The sequence below is a fragment of the Pelophylax lessonae genome (assembly GCF_965119305.1).
Source record: "Pelophylax lessonae genome assembly, chromosome: 5".
Lineage (NCBI taxonomy): Eukaryota > Metazoa > Chordata > Amphibia > Anura > Ranidae > Pelophylax > Pelophylax lessonae.
This window is the reverse complement of record NC_138772.1, coordinates 220,783,250-220,809,827: the sequence shown is the minus strand read 5'-3', so window position 1 is coordinate 220,809,827 and position 26,578 is coordinate 220,783,250. Positions and strand designations below refer to the sequence as shown.

Genomic DNA, 26,578 nt, shown 5'->3' with positions numbered 1-26,578 from the left:
AGAATAACTTCCTCCTAATCTCGGCTTATGGGTGGACACACATTGATAGATGTTCCCTTTTTACTATGCAAAAATACACTGTATGTGATCAGTATGATCTAGTTGGCTAAATATTTTACAGTGTTTCACAAGCTTCTAGTGGTTGTAAAACTCTTCACAATCCACTAGCTTCTCCATTGGTGCATTACATTTATTTTTTTTGGAAGGTTGTCCCTTCTATTATAATCCAACATTCTTTTATAACTGGAAACTATTTCATTTTCATCATAGACTTGGTTTGCTAAGCTTTGTTTCATCATAGACCAAAAAAAGAATGCAGCAAATCATGGTGGTTCCCTGTCCAGTAAATATGGAGTTCTCTGTCAATGTGAGATCTGAGAATGTATGGCTTCCATTATTGTAAGAAATACAGAAAGCTATCAATAAGGTTGCAGAGAAAAAAACAATTCTCGCCTTTGACCCTTGTTAAGAAATGTCTTGTTCTTCAGGGTCACAATTTTGGGTAAATATCTTTGAGGCCTTTCATGAGTTGACATACATTTGAACTTAAACACATTTTTGGTGATTTTGTATATACCGTAGTTTCCGGGGTTTAAGACGACTGGGCGTATAAGACTACCCCCCTAATTTTCAAGTTAAAACATAGGTTTTGGGCTATACTCGCTGTATAAGACTACCCCCCTTCCGAAGCAAGGCAACACCATTGAAAAACATCAGATTTCTCATAGATCTCCAAGGTACCCCAAGTACTGTAATACATGTAATCTCTCATAATATCTCCAAGGTACCCTAAGTATTACCAGTAGATGTAATCTCAAGACGCTGGCTGTGCGGGAATCCTGTACCGGTATACCGTATGTACCGTAGCTTCGGCTACATACAGTATACTGTGCTGAGCCAATCACAGTGAGCGATGCATTCTATTATTGAATGCAAAGCCTGCTCGGATTGGCAGAGTCAGAGAGGCGGGCTGGTGTTACTCCGCCAATCCGAGCAGGCTTTGCATTCAATAATAGAATACATCGCTCTCCCTAATTGGCTCAGGGCGGTACACTGTATGTAGCCGAAGCTTCGGTACATACGGTATACCGGTACAGGATTCCCACACAACCAGCGTCTTGAGATTACATCTACTGGTAATACTTATACTTAGGTTACCTTGGAGATATTATACTCGGCGTACAAGACGACCCCCCCCATTTTTGGGGGATTTTTTTGAGGTTCAAAAGTAGTCTTATACGCCAGAAAATACAGTAACTTTCAATTTGCACACCCTTCTTATCAATTTCTGTGCTCTTATTTCTCTCACATTTTATATGCTTTTTGCTGTTTTCAAAGAATCCTATCTAAGACGACCTGTGCTCATGGCCAAATCCCTTCTTTTTTTTAAATCAGATAATTTTTATTGAAAAACTTTACATTACTAACAACAAAAAAGATGATAAACATCCAACACAACATAAGAAAACAAGACAATTGCGGTGTACATAAGCAAAGAACACTGGAGTGGGTACAACCATAAATGCATATTTGGGGTGCAGTATGGGCAACTAGCATATGTAAAGTATAAGTCCCCCCAGGAACAAGGAGAATAGCCCAATCCTGACACCAAAGCCGAAGATGGCCAAATCCCTTCTTGGTCCAGTTATTCTATTATCCAGAGAATCACTCTTACAGCCTGACATCAAGCCAGATATCTTTGTGAGACACTTTTGATAGAATGTTGCCATAACCATAATCCCATAATCATAAAAGAAAGAAAAATTGGGGCAAAGTCAATGCTGCAGCATGTGGCAATCTCCATACCATCAGTGTTCAAAGCCAACTTCAAGATATAATTTAAATACTGCCCTGGCTTCCCTTGCAGCTGTATTATAAAAGCAAAAAAAAAAAGAAAACCTTTACAGGGTGGAAGAGCTCATGGTTTGTTTTTATTATATTACCTGAGATGTAATAAAGGCAGTTGTATTTATCGTTAGTCTCATTGATAGTCTGTCTGCCAGGTATTATAATAGTTCAAGAGTAGTCATTTCACTCACATTAAAACAAAATTGGTGCTTCTCAACCACAGAACAAGTATGCTGCCTTGAAGTCAGTTAAAGCTTCTTTAAGCAGTAGTGTTAAAACACTTTTCCATTCTTCTCTGTGTTACATTAATGTGTTGTATTATAATCACATGGTACCTTGTTAAGCTGGTTTTGTGATTCCTTAAGCAGAAAAAGTGCCTAATATAACACCTTATAGAGCAGCACTTCTCACTGTGAGTAAAGAAAACACGGAAATCCCTCAGGAAGGAGGCTTAGAACTTTGCAGGCTATATGCAAAATGGCAGACATATTGCACCAGAATTCAGCAAGCATTTGCATGAAGTCTGCAGGATTCTGGAAACCTTACTATTGATTTTGTGGATATTTGGGCTTTTTGTACATAGTGCAGAGTGCACAAGAGCCAATCATAATCAATTATCAGCAAGTTGGAGTAGTTGTACGATATAGGGAAAAAATTGTTTTCTTTTAATTGACACACACAGAGGCATGTGCAAACTGACGTTTCCATCCTCAGACGTTACTACAGGTGCTACAGTTTAATATATGGGGCAAAAAAGGTGATACAAGATAAATTGAAACAATTGAGGGGTAAAGGGACAGAGCATGTCCCTATCTGTAGCATTTAAAAGCACAGTTTCTGCACCATACCAGTATCTAAGAACCCTATTGGCTACTATTTTTTTTATAAAGTACTATATCTCTTTCTTTATGGTGATATTCAGTAGACTTGGGTCTTTGTTGAAGGGTTTAGGGCATGTGTTGATGGGTAAATGCAGCTTGCTTCCAAGTGCATGCCACTTACATATGATATCAATTTGATTTGATTCCTGTGATCATTTACATGCAATGCATGCCCTTACTTCACTACCACTATAGATGTAACTATGTTTGCTTTGTTTTGCCTTAAGCCTCGTACACACGTACCGATTGTTGGCCGTGAATTTTCGGCCGCCGCCCGATCGGCCGATTATCGGCTTGTTAGTATGATGATTCCGACAACCGACTGCGACTTTTCGGCCGAACAAAATCTGGTGTGCATGCTATAAAATGTTTGTTGGCCGTCACCAGAACTGCCGATTGTTACTCAGTCAGTACAGATTTCGGAAAAAACACACTGCAGAGCCACGTCTCAGAAAGGCAGCAGGGGGGCAGTTGCACTTTTCTGGCTTGATGGGGGAGGGGGAACTAAGGCACTGTGATAATACCACAGACACCCTCCCTCATGCAACCACCGAAGTGCTTGTGGACCCTCATCAAACTCCATTCATACTCCCCTCCCCATCCTTGGCCCCTGAAAGTGGTTATAAATCCAGAAGGCTGTTTACCCCTATAAATTCTCTGCATTGAGGTACAAAAATCCTTTCAATACCTGTTTAGCCCCCCCCCCCCTTCATCCCTTTAACACTTACCTGAGTCCGCTTTTAATCCAGGTTTATACCCAACTACAGTGCCACTGCCCTCTCTTTCTGGCCTCACAGGAGACTCTGAAAGCAGCAGGAGCCAAAGGTGCCTCCTGCTGTCAGTCAGGTCCCCGTGAGGCATGGGTGCCTGCATAGCATACTAGCCATGGCTTTCTATGAGGGCACCCACAAGAAGAAGGTGACAGTGCCATTGGGAAAACCCAGAAGATGAGGTAAGGTGCTGCTCTGGGCAATAGTAGGTAAGCATAACCACTTTTCAATTTTAGTAAAATAAAAACAGTGCTTTTAGTATCACTTTAAGCTCTATCTAAAATATACGGTATAGCTATCTAGAAAAATGGATGGAAGTCGGGCAGTCAATTTTTTTTTTAATCAGGTAATGTTGCTTCTCAGTATCCAGCCTCAGAGAAGAAATCCATGTTGAAGGAGGAAGACGCATAGATGAAAAGAGTAACCTGAAAATCATAAAGTCACTCCTCCTCCCTCTACTATATTCTTCTCAAAGAATTAGCCACTGGGAGCTGGGAATTCACAGTCGGCATATGCTAAGTGTCTTGGATTATGCAGGACAGCATTGGGAGGCAGTGTCCTAAATCCCAGGACTGTCCTGCAGCATTTAGGACACTGGGCAACTATGATATTGTTGCCACCATACCTAGCCCACTTTAGAGGGCAGGTGCATGGCCACCACACATGGAGCTCCTTGGAGCTGCAGCTGGAATTGATGATCCTACTGCAGCTAAAAGGTTGTAAATTAATTTAATCTCCAATGTGCCCCCTTAGGGCCCAAGTGCAGGACACATATTGGGGATATGCCACTGGTTACCACCCAATTGATACCTAGCTATACGCACACTTGGAAAAGAAACAGAGTAGCCAATGCTTAAACTGCTGCCGCCACCATACTATACTCTAAGTAATGAGGGATCGTTTTCCCAAACTAGTCAGCTTGATCTCTATACATTTATTCAAAAAAAATCAAAACCCTTTTGTGTCCCCAAATATGTGTTCAATATATACAGTCTTCGGAAGATAGGAATGCTTAGTCTATGTAAATCCTAACAATTAACTTTTCTAACTTTCTCCCTTTTAAGCTGGTTAATATATCATCAAAAGAGTTTTGTTATATTTGGTTGATGAGTGAAAAAAGTACTTGACAGAAAATCAGGGTTGTGCTGTGTTTTGGGCACTTCTCCTGTATTATATTAAGGAGGCCAATAAGCATTCCTAGTTTTTACCTTGGAACTACAATATGATTTAGTCTATATGTTGTAGAGAAAAGGATAGGGATGGGTTTGAGTAGATTATCAAAAGAAGAATGGGCAGGGCTGAAACCATTCAATCCACAAATTGCTGTGTGTTGTCAGGACACAACAGAACATAGGAGCCAAGTGCACTTCTGGCAGGTCAAGTGTATTGTTCTGGGCTTAAAAGTCATAAAACATGGGGGAATGTGCATGCTTTGGACTGTCACTGCAAATGCAAAAGTAATAAAACCCCTGCAAAAGAAAACTCATTGTACCTACCTCTTCAGTGGGTGATGTCTCAGGTCTTTACTGTCTTCAACATCTTCAGCAGCTAAAGATTATTTAGCATCCAACACATTTCCCCGTGTTAGATGTATGGTACCCTCCAGCACAGTGCGGTTGTTTCCACAGGCCACTACACCACTACTGTGTTCTGTAGTGACCCAGCATTGTGTTGAAGATTGGAGGTACCACCTGCTGGAGAGGTAAGTATAGAGCATTTCAAGGGGTTTTTTTTAACTACAGTAAAACCTTGGTTTGAGAGTAACTTGGTTTAAGAGCGCTTTGAAAGACAAGCAAAATTTTCAAATAAATTTTGACTTGATATACAAGCGGTCTTGATATACAAGTAGTCTCAAGTCACAGTATAAAAGAGAAGAGAGGCGCCTCTAAGTGTAGCAATATGGTTAAATTTAATGAAGGTACAACATTTAGCTACTCACATGGTTGATGATTGGAACAGGCACATCTAAGGATGCAGGCATCCGGGGTAAAGCTGTCCACATAGACTATCCTCCGCACCGACATCTACGTCATCCCTTCCATGCTGCCCCTCGCTTTCAGATCGCTTTACTGCAGGGTGGTCTTCCCGGTCAGGATTACAGACTGGCAGCCGGCGGTGCAGAAGATAGTCTATGTGGACAGCTTTGCCCCGGATGTCTGCATACTTAGATGTGCCTGTTTTATTCATCAACCATGTAAGTTGCTAAATGTTGTACCTTCATTAAATGGAACCATATTGCTACACTTAGAGGCGCCTCTCTTCTCTTTGATACTCTGTAGCTCCTGCTGGATTTTGCTTCTAATCCCCTTATGGAAGCGGCTATTTGTGGATGGACATTTTATGGTTACACAACCTATCGCAATGCTATAATCTTTTTATATGGACTATAAACTGAAGGACTTATGAATAAATGGTTGTGGAATGAATCATCTGAGTTTCCATTATTTCTTATGGGGAAATTCGCTTTGATATAAGAGTGCTTTGGATTACAAGCATGCTTCCGGAACTAATTATGCTCGCAATCCAAGGTTTTACTGTATTTTGTTTTTGTAGCAATAGTGTAGCTTTAAGAGAAAAAAATAGAGGGTCTGGGTCACTGCTGACCTTCTTGTGAACATTCTAGTTGATTTCTTGTCTGGCATAAATATTTTGAGTCACTGCCTTGGAGCAAGAATTGCAGATCAGTAACTAAAAATATTAAGGACACTGGATCATCATTTAGGCAATTAGCATTTTCATCAAATGACATTAGTGCTAACTTCAGTATTTCCTCTGTGCTAACGGTCTTTTCAGTGTTCTTGTAAGGAAAGAAATCATAGAACTCTCAATGATGACTTGATTCTCTTGGTTTGTGCAATGCAGGGGTATTCATTGTTAATGGCACTTTAACGCACCCGTACAGCACCACGCACAGGTAGCACATTTTTCTGCAATACGTTGTATCTACATTTAAATGCAATGCGCACTAATGTATGTGTGGTAAATCAGTGCAACAGTGTGAATCCAAATTAATCTTTATTCACAACAATGTTGAGGGCAAGGAGGTCCATAATAAGACAAAGGCAAGAATGGTTCACAAGCAAGGCATAAGTAGAAACGGTGAGAAGTCATAAGGGAATCACGTGTGAGTGAATCTTTCCAGGGGCCACAACCCAACTGAACCATGAAAACACATTTCATGGAGGGTGGCAGTGTTGGTTCCCATGATGTAAGTATGCAGGCTCATGCAGCTTTAACCAGAATAAGTAAGATGAAAGTTTTCCGCTTCAAAGTTTTATGACTAAGGAAAAAGGAGGGTTTTTTTGGTTTAAGGAACTGTGTAGACTTCTGAGATATAGTCTGCAGTTGCAGGCAAAAGTTTTGCATTTTGGTTAAAAAAAAAAAAATATGTGGCTACTTTTTTCCACTGACTCACATCTCCAACGTGTGTTTGGTCTTGTGAGATTAAAATACTTAAGCAGGACTGAAATCTATTCCACCTCTATAAAAGGGAAAAAAAATCTGCAGACTAGCCCTCTTCTGCTTGTAGAGGCACCCCTTACCTGTATTTGGGGTGGGGGGACATCTTCGCTTCTTTCTAGACCCGTGGACCTCCCTGATTCAAGACAGGTGGGTCTACGAGCTGATTTTTTCTGGCTACAAGATCAAATTTGGTCTTCTTCTCCAGAGGTTTTTTCCTTCCAACCTGCGTTTGTCCCCAGACCGCTTGCGTAATCTCTTTGGGGCGGTACAAGTTTTGCTACTGCAAAGGGTTTTATTCAAACCTTTTTACATTTCCCAGGGAGGAAGGCAAAATTCGTCCTATCCTGGACCTCAAAGCCCTGAACCACTTTGTGCGGGTACAGAAGTTTCGGATGGAGTCCATTCGTACGATAGTGGCATCAAGGGGATGTTCTGGCCTCTATCATTATCAAGGACACTTACCTCCATTTCCCGATATATGTTGGGAATCAGCGCTTCCTCTGTTTTGCTGGGCTGGGCTAGGAGTATTATTAGTTTGTGGTGTTACCGTTTGGTCTTGCCTCAGCTCCTCGGGTATTCACGAATGTGTTGGCTCCGGTTTTCGCATTGTCTCAGACTGCTCTAAAGGACAACCTGGAAATCACTGTGCAGACTCTGCAGGATTTCAGTTGGACAATGAATTTCCAGAAGTCTGCTCTGGCTCCACTCACCAGATTGGACTATCTGGGTCTTACTCTAGACTCGGCCTCAGCCAGGGTGTTTCTTCTGCTGGACAAGCACCAGAAGCTGCAGGATGCAATTTGACTTCTGTTGCCCAGTCATTCATCTCTCAGGACTTACATGCAGGTGCTGGGCCTGATGGTGTCTACCTTCAAGGCAGTTCCGTTTGCACAATTCCACACGAGACCTCTGCAGAGAGAGATTCTTGCCAAGTGGGACAGGAATCCACAGTCTCTAAACAATCTGATTCTGTTGAGCTGCTGGGGTACGAGAGGGTCCCTGATTTGGTGGCTTCGCTCTCCGGTGCTTTTGCAGGGAAAATCCTTCCTTCCCCTGTACTGGACGGTGGTCACCACGGATGCCAGCCTGTCCGGTGGGGATGTGTCGTGGGCTTGGACTCTGGAGGAGTCCAGACCACCGATCAATATACTGGAACTTCGGGCGATCAGACTTTGTCTGGCCCAATGGACGGTTGGTCTTCAAGGGTTCCCGGTATGGATTAAATCGGACAATGCCACAGCTGTTGCATATGTCAATTACCAAGGGGGCACAAAGAGTGTCCTAGCGGCTCAGAAAGTAGCCAGCATTCTAAGGTGGGTGGAACGTTTTTTTCCAGCCCTCTCTGCTGTGCATGTTCCAGGGGTGGAAAATTTGCAGGCGGATTAACTCAGTCGACAGGCATTGAACCAGGGGGAACGGTCGCTTCATCTGGAGGTGTTTCATCAGCTGTGTCTCTGTTCTAGAACTCCTGAGGTGGACCTTTGGGCCTCTTGTCTCAACAGGAGGGTGCAGAGGTTTGTGGGGAGGTCTAAAAAATCCTCTGGCCGACATCACAGACGCACTGGTGGTTCTCTGGAGCCAGTATTGTCTGATATATGCCTTTCCCCCTCTATAACTTCTACCGAGACTTTGTTCGGGGGGGGGTTCGCCACTTGGCTCCCCCAGTGTGGTCTCCGTTGGTATCTCAACTTGGTACTGTAGGTTCTTCAGAACCCGCCTTTCGAAAATCTTTGTGAGATTCCTCTGCTCACATTGTCCCAGAAAGTAGCCTTCTTGGTGGCTATTACTTCTGCACTCAGGGTGTTGGAGATGGCTGCTTTTTCTTATCGTTCACCTTACTTGGTGGTTTACAGAGATAAAGTGGTGCTTTGCTCTTGTCTGTTGTTCCTTCCTAAGGTTGTCTCTGCTTTTCATCTGAATGAAGACATTGTGTTGCCTTCCCTGTGTCCTAAGCCTAAGCATCCTAAGGAGATTGCCTTGCATTCTCTGGATGTGGTTCGGGCGATCAGGGTGTACCTGGCGGCAACCGAGTCGTTTAGGAACTGAGACTCATTGTTTGTCCTTACGAATGGACCTCGCAAAGGGGTTAGCTGCATCTGCCGTGACCATTTCCAGATGAATCAGATAGACGGTTCTCCAGGTCTATTCAATCAAGGGTCCTCCTTTTCCTGTTAAGGCGCATTCTACGTGGGCGCTTAGTGCCTCCTGGGCCTTCCGCCATCAGGCGTCAGTGATGCAGGTTTGCAAGGTGGCCACTTGGTTGTCTGTGCACACTTTCACGAAATTTTACAAAGTAGATGTGCTGGCATCTGCGGATGCTGCCTTTGGCCGCAAGGTTTTGCAGACTGCTGTTCAAGAGGACTAGTCCTCTTTGAGGGTGTATGTTTTTCAGGTTACATAGCAACATAGTTGGTCAGGTTGAAAAAAGTTCATCTGGCTCAACAAATAAAAAACAAAAAACAGTTAAGAAAATCCAATTCCTCTGGCTCAACTGCGGGTATAGGATTGTGTATATGGGATTGTATGATTGGGTTTTCATTACTGTTTTTTTTTTTTTTTTTTTATTAGTGGACTTGTGTCTTTTTGCAACCTGACTAACTATGTAACTATGTAGATGGGCAACAGTGAGACAACCCCCCGAAACAGGAATGGTTTTACAGGTGGAGGCCACTGAAATTTTTTTACCTACTCATTTTTTTCGGACTATTTTTCACTGGTTTTGCATTTGGTTAGTGTCAATGTCACTACTGATAGCATGAGGCAATACCTGGACCCTATAGAGGTTGCACAGCCACTCCAACTTCTCCAGGATGGCACATTAATAGGTGCCATTGCCAGAAGGTTTGCTGTGTCTCCCAGCAAGAGCATTGAGGAGATTCCAGGAGACAGGCAGTTACTGTAAGAGAGCTGGACAGGGCTGTAGAAGGTCCTTAACCCATCAGAAGGACCAGTATCTGTTCCTTTGTGCACAGAGGAACAGGATGAGTGCTGCCAGAATCCTACAAAATGACCATTGGTGGGAATGTCTCCGACCAAACATTTAGAAATAGACTGAGGGTCCAACATCCAGCAGGACCGGTTTGGTGGTGGGCCAGTGATGGTCTATGGAGGCATATCCATGGAGGGAGACACAGACCTCTACAGGCTAGATAATGGCACGCTTACTGCCATTAGGTATCAAGATGAAATCCTTGGACCCATTGTCAGACCCTACGCTGGTGCAGGGGCTCCTGGTTCATGACAATGCCCGGCCTTATGTGGCGAGAGTGGAGAATGAAGGAATTGATACCATTGAATGGGTACCATGCTCGCCTGACCTAAATCCGATAGAACACCTCTGGCACATTATTTTTCGGTCCATCCAACACCGCCAGGTTGCACCTCAGTCTTTTCAGGAGCTTAGTGATGCCCTGGTCCAGATCTGGGAGGAAATACCCCAGGACTCAATCCGTGGTCTCATTAGGAGCATGCCCCGACGTTGTCAGGCATGCACACAAGCACGTGGAGGCCATACAAACTGCTGAGTGCCATTTCGAGTTGCAGCAATGAAATTTCAGCAGAATTTTCATTTCCATCAAACAATGTGGCATCCTTTCGTTCCTAACACATTACCCAGTCAATATCAGTATAGAGATCCAGCATGATATTTTTCCTCATTGAGATCTGATGTGTTTTCAAAGTGTTCCTTTCATTTTTTTGAGCAGTGTATTTGTACTCATTTATATTATGTTCACCTAGGAAAGAATCCAGGCCTTTTTTAAAGCAATCTAGTGAGCTGATCAGAGCCATCTTTGGAAGGGAGTGTCCACATTTTCATAGCTCTTACAGTGAAGAAACCTTTCTGTATTTGGAGACTAAATCTGTTTTCCTCTAGACGTAAAAAGTGCCCCCTTGTCCTCTGTGTTGACCTTAAAGTGAATACCTCAACACCAAGTTCACTATATGGACCCCTTATGTATTTATACATCTTGATCCTATTCCCTCTTAATCTCCTCTTCTCAAGAGAGAGTAAATTAAGTTCCTCTAATCTTTCCTCATAGCTGAGATCCTCCATGCCTCTTATCAGTTTGATTGCCCTTCTCTGAAATTTCTCCAGTTCCCCTATATCCTTTTTGAGAACGGGAGCCCAAAACTGAACTGCATTTTGCAGATGAGGTCTTACTAATGATTTGTACAGGGGCAAATTATATCACTCTCTCTGGAGTCCATGCCTCTCTTAAACCAAGATAGGACTTTTTTTGCTTTGGAAACCGCAGCTTGGCATTGCATGCTATTATTAAGCTTATGATCTACCAGGACACCCAGATCCTTCTCCGCTATGGATTCCCCCAGCTCCAGTTGTTCCTGGTTAAGCTCCATTTTACCTGGTTGACTAGGTTTAGCCTTTGGGAATTTTTTTCTGCTGTGTTTTTTCCCACCCCTCATGTTTGACACTGCTGTCCCAATGGTCGGACCATTTGACGTCCCAATGGTAAAGAAGATTCTGGGGCGGTGTCCGTCAATGAACAAAAGAGAAAATTTGATTTTTGTCTTACCGTAAAATCCTTTTCTCTGATGTTTATTGACAGACACAGCTCCCACCCTTCTATTGAGTTGGGCTATATTTCTTCTTACACTGCTTGCAAACTGAGTGTAGCAGGGAGGGTGAGTTTATCCCCTGAGACTGCCCCATAGGCGTGGTAAAGTTTTTTTCCTGCCTAGTGTCCTACTTCTGTAGGGAGCAGCATTACCCAATGGTCAAGAAGATTCTGGAGCTGAGTCTGTCAATGAACATCAGAGTAAAGGATTTTATGGTTAGACAAAAATCTAATCTTTTCAATGGCAGCTAATATGAGTAGCCTCAGAGTCTGCACCTTCCACAACAAAAGCGTTGGGGGCAGCTCCCATACTTTTTTCTTTGCATGTAACATTTTTATCATACATTTCTATAGATAATCCAGATAAAGTATATTTGCATACCTACAACACATCTAAATGAGACAATTACAGAAAATAGAGCTAGAATTCTGCAGATTTCAATTTCTTATGCAAATTCTTGTGTTACTATATAATTTTGCATTACAGTAGAATGTTTGAGCCTAGATTCACAACTTGACTTCATAATTACTAAGCATTTCAGAAAGTTTGCTTAACATTTTTCTTGAGTCTGATAGTTGATTTGGGAACTAGCACAAAGCCATCTTACCTTTTTAACCACCAGATGTGCCTTTAAGACTCTAGAGATCAACATCACTTATATCTTCAACCCAAGTCAAAACTTTGCTTTTTTTCTAGCCAGCTACCCCTAAGCCTGTATTTCCCTGGTGTTTCCCATTTATTGCAACTCAGTCCTCAGAACATTATGTGTTGCAACACTGGGGCAAGTGTTTCCTATTATTTGTTCCAAAGCTGTGGAGCCATCTGTTAAGTTAAACAGGAAGTCAGTTTGTCTCTCTCTCCCGGGCTTGCTTTGCTATTTTGGGAGATTCACTTCTCCCTAGTAGAAGGGGGCCAGTATGGTCTTACTTAGGGACTCTACATACGTTTAAGACCAGAGCTTCTGTTTTACCCATCTGCCACTGTTTGAGGTGTATTCATTATTAATGGAGCCAGCAACGGCTCCTACTCAGATATGCAGCCTTGCTTGGGCAAATGAGACATTCTTCAGCAAATTGCTTTCGTTTCTGATTGCTGATTGTACGCGTGTCACCAAACTGACTCAAGGTTCATCGATGCATGCTCAGTAAATTAAAAGGAACATAAGTATGGATCAGCCGAGAGAATGAATTCTGTGCCTACAATGACCCAAGGCCATTTAATTTTCTGCTTAATTTTGTTGCAGTCAGTTTGCATTTTGGGTTATTATGCAGTAGAAAATTAACAATAAATAACAAATTTGGTCCTCCTGTGCTACTAATGATATTTCTTTATACATCTTTGTAATTCTGTTTTTCTGTATGAAAGGCTCAAGGTCTGTTCCTGTCTGATACCTAGGCAGGTACGGACAGAAAAGAATAAGGAGGATATTTTAATAATTGTGCTTATTAGTTTTTAGTTCTTTTAAATACGTATTAACAGTCTTTAAATTCTAATTTACAGATAATCAGAGAAACATGGAAACAGATGATGTGCAGGATATGGCCCAGATGTCAGGTGAGGTCACTACAGAATCTATTCTAATAAGCCATTTAGTATTATAAACAGTATAAAAAATAAGGCATTGTGAATATTACAAAATATTATGCCTTGTAGAAACAAAAAAGGGGAGATTATAGTAAGTAAAGTATATGAAAGAAAACTAATGGTACATGGTTTTGCTTCTGTAGTATATAACCTACACTATAGATATGAGAAAAAAGCATGGCATACGTGAACCTCCTTTGCAAAAAAATGTAAAGGGTTTGCCTGGGAAAACGTAGAAGGATTTAAAAAAAATTAAAGTGATATTAAAGGTCGATTTTTTTAAAATAAAAAAGATGTCACACTTACCTGCTGTGTGTAATTGTTTTGCACAGAGCAGCCCTAATCCTCCTCTTCTCAGGTCTCCTGCAAGTGCTCTGGGCTCCTCCCCCCTGCTGAGTGCCCCCATAGCAAGCCGCTTGCTATTGGGGCACTTGTGCATGCTCGCTCCTGAGCCCCACTCTGTGTGTCTATAACACAACGTAAATATTTGTCAGCACACCACTGATCTTCAATTACGTCCAAACGGTTTTTATTGAAGAAGGATCACATGACAAACAGTATAGTGCAACATTTCAGAAACACGCAGGACTTCTTGGTCAGGGTGGTGATGAGCTACATTCCTAGGAATGTGTGTGATGGGAATATGGACTGGTACCTGTGTGTCCGTAAGACCCAGAGAACAGGGCCTGGCCCCACAATCCCATTCCCTCCTCACTAGCTGTGATTGACAGCAGTGGGAGCCAATGGTTGGGGGGAGGGGGGAGCTGTATATTGAAAGCTTTTACCTTCATGCATAGAATTATATAAAACCTTCAGCCTTTAGAATCACTTTATAACATTCACTAAAGTGATGCGCTAACAGTTATGGATTATTTCTCTTTTCTAACAAGCTAGATTTTAAAAATTAAAGACAATATCTTCTAAAAAAAATTTAAGGAAAAATATTGGAGTTCAAAAATTCTTTATTATAAATATCTGTAGTTTAATTGGTTGAACTAGATGGACTTAGGCCTTTTTTCAACCTATGTAACTATATGTAACTAATTTAGTCTATGTTTCACCAGTCATTGATGTGATGGCTACATCAGCTTTCTTTTCTTTTTTCTTTGCCTTTTTCCCCTCTTTTTTCACCTGGTAATCTGGCTAGTAACACACCTCCTGTCTTAGTGAGACACAACTCTGGAGGAATGAGTACAGGAGGCACAGCAGACAGCAGAATTTTCAGTCTGCGGGAGAAGGTAGTTGTTAAATGTATTAGCATATTTAGATACACTAACATTTCAAAGCCAAACTCCAGCTCACACTTTATATTCAGTTACAGCAAATGTTTTTTTTCCTTTTGGGATAAAGATTTTGTATGAATAAATTAAAGCTGATCATTTTAATCACCCCATGCCAGTGTTAAGTAGTTTGTCTCATCCATGTAAACTGATACATTCTGCTGGAGAGCTTGAGCTTGTGAAAAAAATAACAGACTCGTTGGCTGGATCACCACATGAAAGTAGAATAAATAAAGCCTAAAAAAACAAACAAAAAATAGAACAAATGCAGCCATGATTGTAAGAATTGGTAAGCTGCAGTACAGTATAATAAATGTTTGTTTTTTAGTTTAGTACTTCTTTAAGCTTCCCATTTTTACTAAATGATATGTACGTTCTGCCTATGTTCATTTAAAAGGCTAGTTTTACTCAAAAGTGATAATCCATCATATGGGAAACCATAATTTTAATGGCTATAGGAAGCTCTTTTGGAGATATCTTGCCCTGGAGTCTCCAAGAGATTTAAGAAATATCTTCTTTTTATTTCCAGTTGCCTTATAGAAGTAAAGCCCATCTCTGGCAAAAGGTAAACTTAAAGGCTCAAGGTTTTTTACATAGAATGCTATACTTACCTGAGCCCAATCGAGATCCAGCAATCTGCACGAGAACCTTGGCTCTTTGGCGACCTTCCCTCCTCATTGGTTGAGACAGCAGCGGAAGCCATTGACTCTTACTGCTCTCATTCACAGCCAGTGTGCCAATAAATAGAGAGATGGGGCGGGTCAGGCCACAGCTCTTTGTGTGAATGGACACGCAGAGCTGCTGTTTGGAAACGGGCCTGTTTGGGTGCCCCTATTGCAAGCTGCCTGCTCTGGGGGCACTTTGCAGGAGGGAGTGGCCAGGAACACCGGCAGGGGACCCGAGAAGAGGAGGATTGGGGCTGCTCTGTGCAAAACCACTGCACAAGGCCGGAAAGTATGACTTTTGTTTTTGTTTTTTTAAACAATATTGCCTTTAATATCACTTTGCAATTGCATTGTCAGATGGAGATGGTCTTTAACCACTTCTGGACCGGGCCTTATTCTGACACTTGTTGTTCTGACTTCCTGCCTGAGAGGACATCAGACCAGATCGTTTTCCCCGCTACCGACATCTCTGGTAAAACAACCAGAAAGCAGCGGGGGGGGGGGTCACCTCTCCCACCGCCCATAAAGGTGATCCCGCGGTGAATCAGCTGCTGGGACAACCCTTATGTTAAAGCGGACCACCCGCCGTTTAAAAAAATACCGGGGTTATAGCTGCCATGACCCCAGTATAAAATGTCAAAGTACAGACGTAAATACATAGTAGGCGGTCCGTAAGTGGTTAAAGGGCAAGTTAGGTGAAAAAAAACATTTTTCTGGGTTATATAAGTCAGGTGTATTGTATATACCTGGAGCCTAGCCTTTTAGTGTATGCATCCATTGCTAATGTTCCATCACAATTGTCCCCACCTTACACAATAATTATGTATAGCCACAACTAAGTAAAAGTGACTTCTGCTCAGACCTATAATATAAAAAATGTTCCCCAGATTTTTATCAGCTCAGCATGAGAAAAGTATACTGACATCACCTATATTTATAGCCAGTTTACAAAAGTAGGACTGTATCGTTTTTTTTTTATTATTGTTTTCTTTATTTATTCTAATCATGGCTAAAAATATTTCTGCTGTAAGAGGAGGACTCAGACACTGGCAAACAAAAAAACACCGGCCAGCCAAATATAACCGCTCCAACTTCCATGATGCTTCAGTTTTTTGCTAGTGCCCTAGGATGATGAAGGTCTTTTCTCTTCAGCAAAATGCAAACCCATTTTTTCTAGACCTTTTTACATTCATCAAGACTATTTTTTCTTCAATCAAAATGTATATTTATGCTTCTAAGTTGGGGCTCATGCAGCTCTCTAGATCGACTGATCCTGGTCGCCCCCTTAGAGGCCCCAATCAGACCCTGCTAGAATTGTGGGGTAGCCTGTAATGTGATCTTTAGGCACAGGGCTCTACTTGTGGCACTCTTCCGATGCCTAGTGTACTGGCTTGTTAGCCGCAGAACGCTTTACAGGTCCAGAACCAAGACTTTGGTGTGATCCTAATCCCTATAGATTCCCTAGGGTGTATGCCTTCAGGAGGGACCAGGATTGACTGGAATGTGAAATGTTCACTGGGTTCTACATGGACACTATTCTGTACTTAATTACTGTGCTTGTTAGCTGCAGAATGATCCCTAAGCCTACAACGGTGTTATATGGGGATTGTTCTCATATAAGCATGACATATTATCATGATTTTCTCCCATTAATCCCTGAATAGGTTAACATGCAGAAAAATGAAGTGCTGTGTCACTCTTAGCTCTGCTCATTTGTAGAATTGTCACCAGCACCCCATCAACAAGTTCTATGCAAATTCTTTTTTTACCTAGCAGGCATTGCCCAGTAATCTTTTATCCTTTTCATGGCAATTTGCCAGGCTTCGGGGGCAGTGTAAGGCAAAGAAACCTTATGCCATACTTACTGACTAGTTAGTTATGGACCGTTTGCAGCTTATGCCGTGGATAGGATAGTGTACATTGTCTTAATTGCAGAATAAGTCTCCTGTCTATTAATATGTCTATTGATTTGGAACTCTCTGGCTAAAATACTGGTTTTAGGAACAAGGTAAAAAGAGCTTGCTCTGTATGTTCTCTGATGAAGAATGTCTCTTTGGAGTTCCCTTGACAACTTTATGAATAAAGTCACTGGAAGTAAAAGTATGTTTACTGCCACATAGCAAAATATATTCTACTGAGGGTCAAAAATAATTGCTTTTATTTATCCAAGGACTCTAAATCCATATTGAAATCAAGGCCTGAGTTTAATTATACATCTTTGGCCTGCAAGCAAGTCCTCCTCACAATTTCCAAAGAGGGAAGACTACTATTAGCCTTTGCAGACACCTGGACCAACATCCTTTCTAATGTCCTGATTCCTGTTGTCAAATCTTCCAAACTCTTCATAAAGGCGAACAGGTCTCCATGCTGCCTTGTCAAAACTGCTTGGTCAAGTAATCATTCCTGATGTTCCTCAAACAGTAGGGTTTCAGTGTTTTTACTCAAACCCGTTCACTGTTTTTAAAGCCAAAGGAGACATCTGTCCTATTGTGGATCTCAAAGCACTCAATACCATAATTAGAGTGCAAAACATTTGCATGGAATCCAACAGGACAGTCATTTATCCTTTATGGAGGAGACTATCTGGTATCTGTGGACAACAAGGATGCATGTCCCCATCTTTCATCAATTGTTGATGTTTTGCCCTCCCCTGTGTGGAACTGGTTTGGGATCACCCCAGTATTCTTAAATTCTACTGTTCCTATGTCCCTTGATGAACAATTAAGAAATTGTTTTTGTGCTCCCAGTAAAATCCTTCTTTTTGAAATTCATTAAGGCCTCTTTCACACTTGTGCGACTTGTCCTGTGACTTGGGAGTGCAAAGTCGTACTCCATAATTTCCAATAAGTACCATTCATATCTGTGCGACTTCAAGTCACAACAACTTCATAGTAGTCCCTGCACTACTTTGGTCCGACTTTGATGCGATTTGAGGTCCATAGACCTCAAGATTACACAGATATTGCTTCAAGTCCAGTCAAAACCGCTGCAATATTGCGTGAAAGGGGCCTAAGGGACACAGGTCCCAACCCTCTGTGTATATATATGATCTATTCCTATTACTGCTTATCTAAAAAATGAAATCATCATGGAAATGGGAAGGGTTATACTTGGCCAATGACTATTTGTTTGCCAGTGTCCAAAGGCAGCAGTGTAACCAACTGAATTATACTGTTCATGTGTCCCTTGATGAACTCCAGGGAAAGGATTAGAGTACAACATTACTATCTTATATTTACTATTTGCAGTCAGCAATGGCTTGCTACAGGCCTTATTTGCATTTACTGCAGCAATTACTTGCTTTATCTTCCTAATCTGCTAGCATATGGATCGCATTTACTAAAACTTACCTTCACCCTTGCCTATGCTTATTCTAAATTTCCAGACAGGTTCAAAATAAAATCCCTGATTAAATTCTTCTGAATCTAAATTTAATTTGTGGTAGTTGAAAAGAGAAAAAAAAAAAAACACTATTTTGCAAATGGGTGTTACAAGTAAAGGGTGTACTGAGTTAGGCCCCTTTCACACGGGCCGACTTTATTGACATCAGCAGGAGATCTGTCCGCTGATCCCCTGTTGATCAGGGTAGAGCGAGCAGATGACATATACATGTCCGCTCAGTTTATGCAGAGCAGACACAGACAGAACCTGCTCTGTTGTATGGGCAGCTGGGAGTAAACAGACTCCACTGTCCATTTACACCCAACTACCCTCCAATCCGCTTAGATTGAGGAGCACAGATGCTTTTCTGTTTTTTTTTCCTGTTTTCAAACGGTGTAGCCTATACAAAATATAACTTTCAGTTAGTTTGAGCAAACTGATAAATCACTGTGCATCACTACTAAATAGAATGCAGAGCCTGCAATTGGCAAACATGACTCTTACTACTATTGATTGAAAAAAAAAAGAAAACTTTTATAACAGTAACTTACTTTGATAGATCATTTCCATTTAAAAAAACTTGTCAGTCCACTTCAAGTCACTTCAAGTCACTTTGGGATTGATTTGCTAAAATCAAATTTCTCTTTCGTTCATTGATGGACACCTGGTCTTCTTAACCATTGGGTTTTACCGCCCCCTACAGGAGTAGGACACTAGGAAGAAAAAAGGTCTGGCTATGCCTATAGGCAGTCCCAGGGGGTATACTCCCTCTCTCTGAAGAGACCTAGTTCCTAGTTCCTTGCTGGGATTTCTGGTCCTGGCAATTTTTTCTTTTTAGAATGTTTTCTCTTAGTTTTTTTCCTGTGAGATCTGCAATCAACTGCCGGACTGGGCGACGGGCTGGATAATCTAGATCCAGTGGTCACCCCAGTCTGGCCAGTGAGCGCATGCAGACCTCAGCTCTGCACTAGGTCGGTGGCAACATAGTCCCACAGGACGGGGGCTGGCCTGCGAGTTAAACTCATCACGAGGTCCCAAACAAATGGTCTCGCCCCGAGTCATAGCGTTCCTCCTGCTGAAACCCCCCATTTCAATGGAGAGGGGTTCTGTCTGGAGCGGTGCCTGTCTGGTTCCTGGTATGGTGAGTAGCTGTCCCCCTCTCCCCTGGAGGGTTTTGGGGCAGACGTGGGCCCCTCCTTGGGACGGTTGGACCCCCCGGTTCCCCTCCTTCCCATCAGGCACCCCCCTTCATCTGTCCCTCTACCTTATCCCCCCTCCACTTATGCTGGGGCTGTGTGGGTGGTCTGGTCCACCTCCTGGGGTGGGGGCAGGGCGCTATGCTGGCGATGGGGGTGCGCTGTTGGCGCCTGGATTATCGGCTGTGCGGGGGGGTTGTACCAGGTGGGCGCTCCTGTCAGGGACCCCTGTCCTGTCTGAGCTTGTCCTTGAGGCCTAGGGATCCCTCCTGGGTCCCTGAGAGCCTCGTGGTACTGCGCACGGCCGCCATTTTACTGTAACCTGTGTGCTCAATGCACGGTGGCCATGTTTGTGTAGTCCAGTGGCCATTTTGTGGTGGTTTGCCACAGAGCGAGACTGGCTCTGTCTCTGCTCTGCACAGTAAGCGGAGACTGACCTGTTATCTGCTGACTCAGTGGGGATCAGCAGAACAGTGTAAGTCGATTCAGAATTTTTTTTTTCTTTTGGGACAAAGGCTTTACATAAAGTAATAAAATTAAATAATTTTAATCACCATTATCAGTATTAAATGACGGATCTCAACCCTCTAATTGCCACTTGCTGCACATCTTGGTCTGTGAAAAATAAAGCAAAAGATCCTAAAAAAGAAAACTAAAGTAGCCACCTCATCTAGGAAATGGTAAGCTGTGCTATATTACATTTTTGTTTTGTGGGTTAATTTATCCTAATTTATGAGATGCCATAAATTAGAACTGTAGACAAAACGTTTTTTTTTTTTTTTTTTCATTTTTAGAGAGTAAGGGATGGGTATAACCTGTGTCAGCTTTTTTTTTTTTTTTTAGCTATCTATATCCCATTGAGGAGATTTCCCTTTTCTTCCTCTTTCCTCTCAATGCCAAAACAGGAAGTTTGAGGAAATCCCTGAAAATTAAGGGAATCATTTGGGGCCCCCAGGTCCTCATTGGAAGAGTTGCCCTCTTTTACTGTTCTGGGGACAACCACAATTTGGGATTTTATTTTACTTTCACCATAACTGATAATGGTAAATTGGATAAAAAAAGGGTGAATCTCCTAACAGGGGTAAAGTTAGCAATAAAAATCTAACAGGTATTCTAATACATCTCTACTCTATCCAAAACTGAAAACAACGTTTTGCCTTTAGTTATACTTTAGGGTCCTTTCACACGGCCGCTCCGTGTGAAAGGTCCGCTGCGGGACTTTTTTTATTTTTTTCCACGGAGCGGATGACATTTCTGTCATCCGCTCCGTGTGCCCGCATATCATCCCATCCGTTTGCGGATGATATGCGGACATAATGTAAGTATATGGCACTGCGGATGTCAGCGGATGACACCGCTGACATCCGATTTTCCTTCCTTTCCGTTTTTTACACGGAAGAAAAAATGGGGTTCTGTTCCATTCGTAAAAACGGAACAGAACTGAAAGGAGGAAAATTGGATGTCAGCGGATGGTATTCCGCTGACATCCGCAGTGCCATTCACTTACATTATGTCCGCAAATCATCCGCAAACGGATGGGATGATTTGCGGACACACGGAGCGGCCGTGTGAAAGGACCCTTAGGAACATCTAGTGCCAGGTGGCCAATGTCCCAACAAAAAACAAAAATAGTTTTGGCTCCTCATGTTTGCCAGTTTGGAAACATATCTATATATGAAATGCTGTAGAGGCGCATAAGTAAATTTTGGTTGTATTTCACTACATTTTCACCAACTGGATTGGTTTAGGCCACCGTTGGGTGCCTTGAGGTTTCTTCAGGGATGCCTTTGCAAAATGCCTAAAGATTGATTAAAAAATTGTATAAAACCAGCAGGTGGATCAAGCCTGCCCTTTAGTTACACAAAGTCACGGGTTTTTATTATGCACAATTACGAATCCTGGCATCCTAACAACCAATGACATTAGTTGGTAAGGAGGATGTCTGTTGCCTCCACAGCATCCTTGTTTGACCCTCCTATGCCCCTCTCCCTAAGCATTGGGTCACATTAGCTGACTGATGGAAATAAATTGGGGGAGAAGAGAAACATTGGCATAGTAGTCAGTACTAGTGTGCAAAAGCGTGTTTACTTTGGAAGAATAAATCACCTCTAACATTGGGTGTCCTTTGTGTGGATGTTGCTGTATTATGTAAAACTATTAGGATACTTGGCACCCCTTTTACCCCTACTCTTCAGGGTTCCACTTTACACCCCCTTTACTCTTGCATACTGTGCGAGCTGATCTTCTATCCTCAGACTTCTCCGGAGTGGTCTCCCTTTCTGGGCGGACCCCTGGGCAAGCCCCCTGGTACTCACAGACACTGTTTATCCCAGATGACTCTGCCAGCAGCTCCTCCGTCAGCTTTCCAGGATCCTTCAGGCTCAGCTCCACACCTGGCTCACTAGGCCGACTGCCTGTGACCACCTTCCTCAGACAGCAGGAGGAGAGACAGCCGCCACCCTCCTCCTGGGACTCTGCTTCCCGCCAAAGACGCCCTGTCACATGTGCCCTTGGCTTTTATGGTCAACCCCAGGATGCACTGTGTTAATGCCCTCCCACTGGAACTGCCACAATAGCCCATTTGCCACTGGCCAGGTTTCCTCCACTGTCCAACAGGCTCCCATGTTGGAAACAGTGGGGACACTCACACCTGGTCACATGCAACAGGCTTGACTAACAGATCAGGCTCCCCTGATAAGTAGATGGAGCATAATAATGCTTTATCCTAGAACCTATCTATGAGGGTGCTACATCACATTTTAATGTAGTTTCTAATATTAATTAATTATTGTTAGATTTAAAGCAGTTGCGGGTATGTATTAAAATGTTCTAACAGATTTTAAATATTTTATTAGGGATGTTGACTACCAGTACTGGTAAACAATGGATATTATCACCATAACCTCATGGAAATTCACAACAGCAATACTTTTCTAGAGAGACCTGTAAGGAGGTATCAAAAGCCATAGTAATCTTCATGGGGTAACAGTATTCAAAAAATAAATTGAAGTGATATTAAAGGCAATTTATTTTTAAAATAACAAACATGTTATACTTACCTGCTCTTCTCGATCTTGATCCTCCTCTTCTCCGGTCCACTGCCCACACTCCTGCTCCCTCTATTTTGAGCAGTGGCCCCCAAGCCCCGCTTTAAGCATCCATAGGACACCCAGAACGGGGCTGAGCTGTGCCCCCTGTTCCCTCCCCACTATCTGTGATTGACAGCTGTCAATGGCTCCCGCTGCTGTGTCTCAGCCAGTGAGGAGGCAGAGACCTGAGACAGCAGTCGCTCTCCTGCACATCGCTGGATCAAGATCGGCCTTGATTAAGTATTAGGGGGGCTGCGTGGGAAGCTGCATACTGAAGGTTTTTTACCTTCATGCATAGAAAGCATAGGGGAAAAAAAAACGTCAGCCTTTACAACCATTTTATTTTAATGTACTGAAATCATCATACAACTTGTCTGATTGTTCTATGGACTGGAGCTTTTTATAAGAAAGGGTATGCAGCTAAATAGTTAAATTGGCTTCTTTTAGGATTGTGATGCAGTATGGCAGCATTCCTGTAGTATTGGGCCAAGAGGCAAATGTGTTAGAGTACCAAACCTAATATCTGATTTTTTGGGGAGGCCGAGATGGCAAATTGCACATTAAAAGTGGATAAGACAAACCCATGAAGAATAGATATGTGCTACTTTGGGGTTAAGATAATTATGGAATAGATAACCAAATACATCACTGTAAGAACAGTATACACTGTTCATTCTGCCTATGTTTTTCTGTGGTGATGGGCTCCTGAATTGATTGACTGCATAGTGAAGGAGAGTATTCAAAACTGCTCCTAGGAAGCTATGTAAGAAAGCTGATTGTGTTGCCTGATGGTGCATTCTTATGCCAAAATACATTTCCACTGGTGGGAAAGAGATTGTCTGCAAGAAGTTTAAATTAGAGGTGCATTGAATGGAAATTTTGGTGCTGAAACCAAAAAAGGAGGATGCAACTGGCCGAAAACCGAAACCAAAAATAAAATTTTTAAAAAATATATTTTTTTTTTATATATAATTGTATTATATTCAACTTTTTAATTAATATCATGATTTTAAATTAATATGAATTTATTGTCGGCCATTACTGGCACCTTTAGCCCAAGAAAAGCTCAAGAAAAATGTATCCCTTTAAATTCTATGTAAGTCTTCACATTGGTTCATTGCTCTTCTGTTGTAGTATTAAAAATCCTGCTTGCTGTATTTTTGGTCAGTCAAAAAATCGCACCACAAACGCACCTCCCCATTGAAATGCATTGAAAATGCAGCAAGAACACATCAATAACGCACCCATATTACGTTTTCATGCAGTTTTTGAGTCAAATGACCAATAAAAATCAAACCATAAGCACAGTAAAATCGTGGCAAAATTTCAGTAAAATCACTCTAAAATAAAGGCAAAATCACATGCGTTTTCAGCACCATTATCAACACCTTTTTCTCTTATCGGCAAAATAACGGGAACACATTATTGGTCGATATATTTCGGCCGTTAAAATGTCAGTGTATCTCTAGCTGCAATTAAATAAACTTGAGTATAAGACTATAACCATTTGCTAAATGTGATATTTGAATACTGAATTTTAAGTTTTAGAGTTAAGAGTTCAGTAAAAGTCTTTTTTAGTTCTCTAAACATTTTTGGGAGAAGTTGAAAAGCTACTTACTAGAAAAAGAAAAAAGTAATTACAAATGCAAGCTGTTATTCTTAATCAACAAGTTAGTACACCCAATTATATTATAAGGCCTCATGCACACAAGGTGTTTTCACAGCTGCTCCTAGGGGTTTTTTTACAGCCTAAAAACGCCTCTTTATGGTATTCTATGTGTCCATGCATGCCTAGGCTTTAAGGAGCTGTAAGTGGCATAGGCGTTTTCAAGCTGCAAAAAAAACCCAGGGTCAACGCGTTCTGGGGCAGTAGCATTACAGCTGTAAAAACGCTGTATACAGCCTTAAGCCGCGTCAAGCATTTTTAATCTGTAATAAATGGATTTGTCAGTGAATAATAGAAGATGGCAGAGAACAGCCAATCGCTAACACAGCTAAATGCTCATTAACGCCAATGCATCTAAAAGTGTGTTTTTATAGCTACTTTTTCCTGGCATCGGTTCTGGCTTTGCAGCTCATTTTTTTAAATGCCCTGTGTGCATGAGGCCTTATAGTTAAAGCTGAACTTCAGGAATTCAATTCCTTTGTAAAAAAAAATGAAGGCACACTATGAGTTAAGTCCAGCAAGGTACATGACACCTCCTGGGCTTAGCTCTATTATTCATATTTGACAGCTTTATTGCTGTAGTTCTGGCAGCCCGAACACTGATCTTTCCGAGCTATACATCTTGAACAGTAGATTCACTTCAGCTGCTATGCCTGCCCCTCCCCTCCTCCTGCTCATTCATAGAAGCCTTGTCATTATATAAACACTTTTACAGAAATATACCATAGCTTTTGTGAATGGGCAGCAGTGTGGAGGGGCAGGCATAGCTGCTATGGATCCCGGATAGACTCTGGCAGAGCAAAAAACCTGTCAAATGTAAATAATTTAGCTAAGCCCAGGAGATGTCATGCACCTCTTTAGACTTAACTCATATCATGCCTTCACTTTTTATAATTCCCGGAATTCAGGTTTATGACATTTTCTAACAGGCTGTATTACCCCGTGATATACAGTATATGCCTCAATGAATTCTCCCCAGTGCAATTGGTTCTACCTAACTTGCCTTTAATGGATAATTACCACTTTAAACTTTATAAAATGCAGACCTTAGGTACAGAATATGCATGGTAACATTTTACACAACTGTGTTACCAACTGCTTGTTAGAGGATACACATGCTCCCTGCAGGTCCATTGGGTATAATAATAATGGTACAAAAGAGGAAGTTAATAATAAGAAGACAGCCGCAGACAGCATGCACTGAGTGTAGTCTGCATCAGAGGTCTGTACAATGTTGTCTTTTTGTGATTAGGAGGATGGAGGGAGACAATAAGGCTCCGTTCACATCTTGGCGTTGCTATTACAGGCATTTTTATGGGCGTTTTTCAGGCGTTTTTGCAGGCGTTTTACAGGCGTTTTTACAGGCGTTTTTTGTGCAGGCGTTTTTAGATTGACTAGATAGAAACGCCTGTAATCTGCCCAAAAAGAAGCTCATGTACTTTTTTGAGCGTTGGGCGTTTTGCTCACAGTGTCACAACGCTCAGATGTGAACAGGGGCCATTGAAATGAATAGGATTTGTCTTGTTGGGCGTTTTGAGAGCTGATCCTAGAGCAGAAAAAACGTCCCCAAAACGCCTACATGTGAACGTAGCCTAATGAAAAGTTAGATAAGAGGCATAGTTATTTAAATACAATAAATACAATATTTAAATACAAGTAGACTCAATGATCCCTCTTTATTTTCCACATTTTCTAGAGGACCTATATGTGTTGTAGCCATGCCCCATAAATCAAAGGGAAGGGCAAAAAAGTAGAACCAGTCATTATTACCTGTAGGTTCACTGTCTGATCTTCTTCCGGGGACTGACATACTATGGCCCATTCCACCATATGAAGGTGGCAATGTTGGATAAAAGAGCAGACATCTGCTTTTTTCAGATCTCCCCCTTGGTGACTTATGAACTTAGCACTGGTGGAAGTGGAGAAAACATAGATCCACAGAATGAATGAATAAAGAGGAAGGAGACTTTTACTGCAGGTCCTCAGGTGCAGCTTTCTCTCTAGCACTCTCTCAGAAGAACAAAGATGAGCACATTAGTGCCATCACCAAATTACACTATGGTGTTCACAAAAGTGCTAAATAATCTGGTGAGAATAGCACTCAGCAGTGGCAGGAGTTGGTGGGATATACCTTAGGAGATGTGCAGAGAGTGTTAGAAGTGCTAATGTCATATGCTA

The 26,578-nt window shown here is 42.0% G+C and overlaps 1 protein-coding gene across 5 annotated transcripts in view; it reads left to right on the top strand.

Moving 5' to 3' along the window:
- Positions 1-26,578, top strand: part of IKZF1 (IKAROS family zinc finger 1) — a 184,043-nt gene that overhangs the window by 29,607 nt on the left and 127,858 nt on the right. For all 5 annotated transcript variants that reach the window (XM_082259859.1, XM_082259857.1, XM_082259860.1 and 2 more), the window contains exon 2: positions 13,040-13,093. In XM_082259859.1, the coding sequence (XP_082115985.1) occupies positions 13,040-13,093 (54 nt within the window). The remainder of the gene's footprint in view (positions 1-13,039; positions 13,094-26,578) is intronic.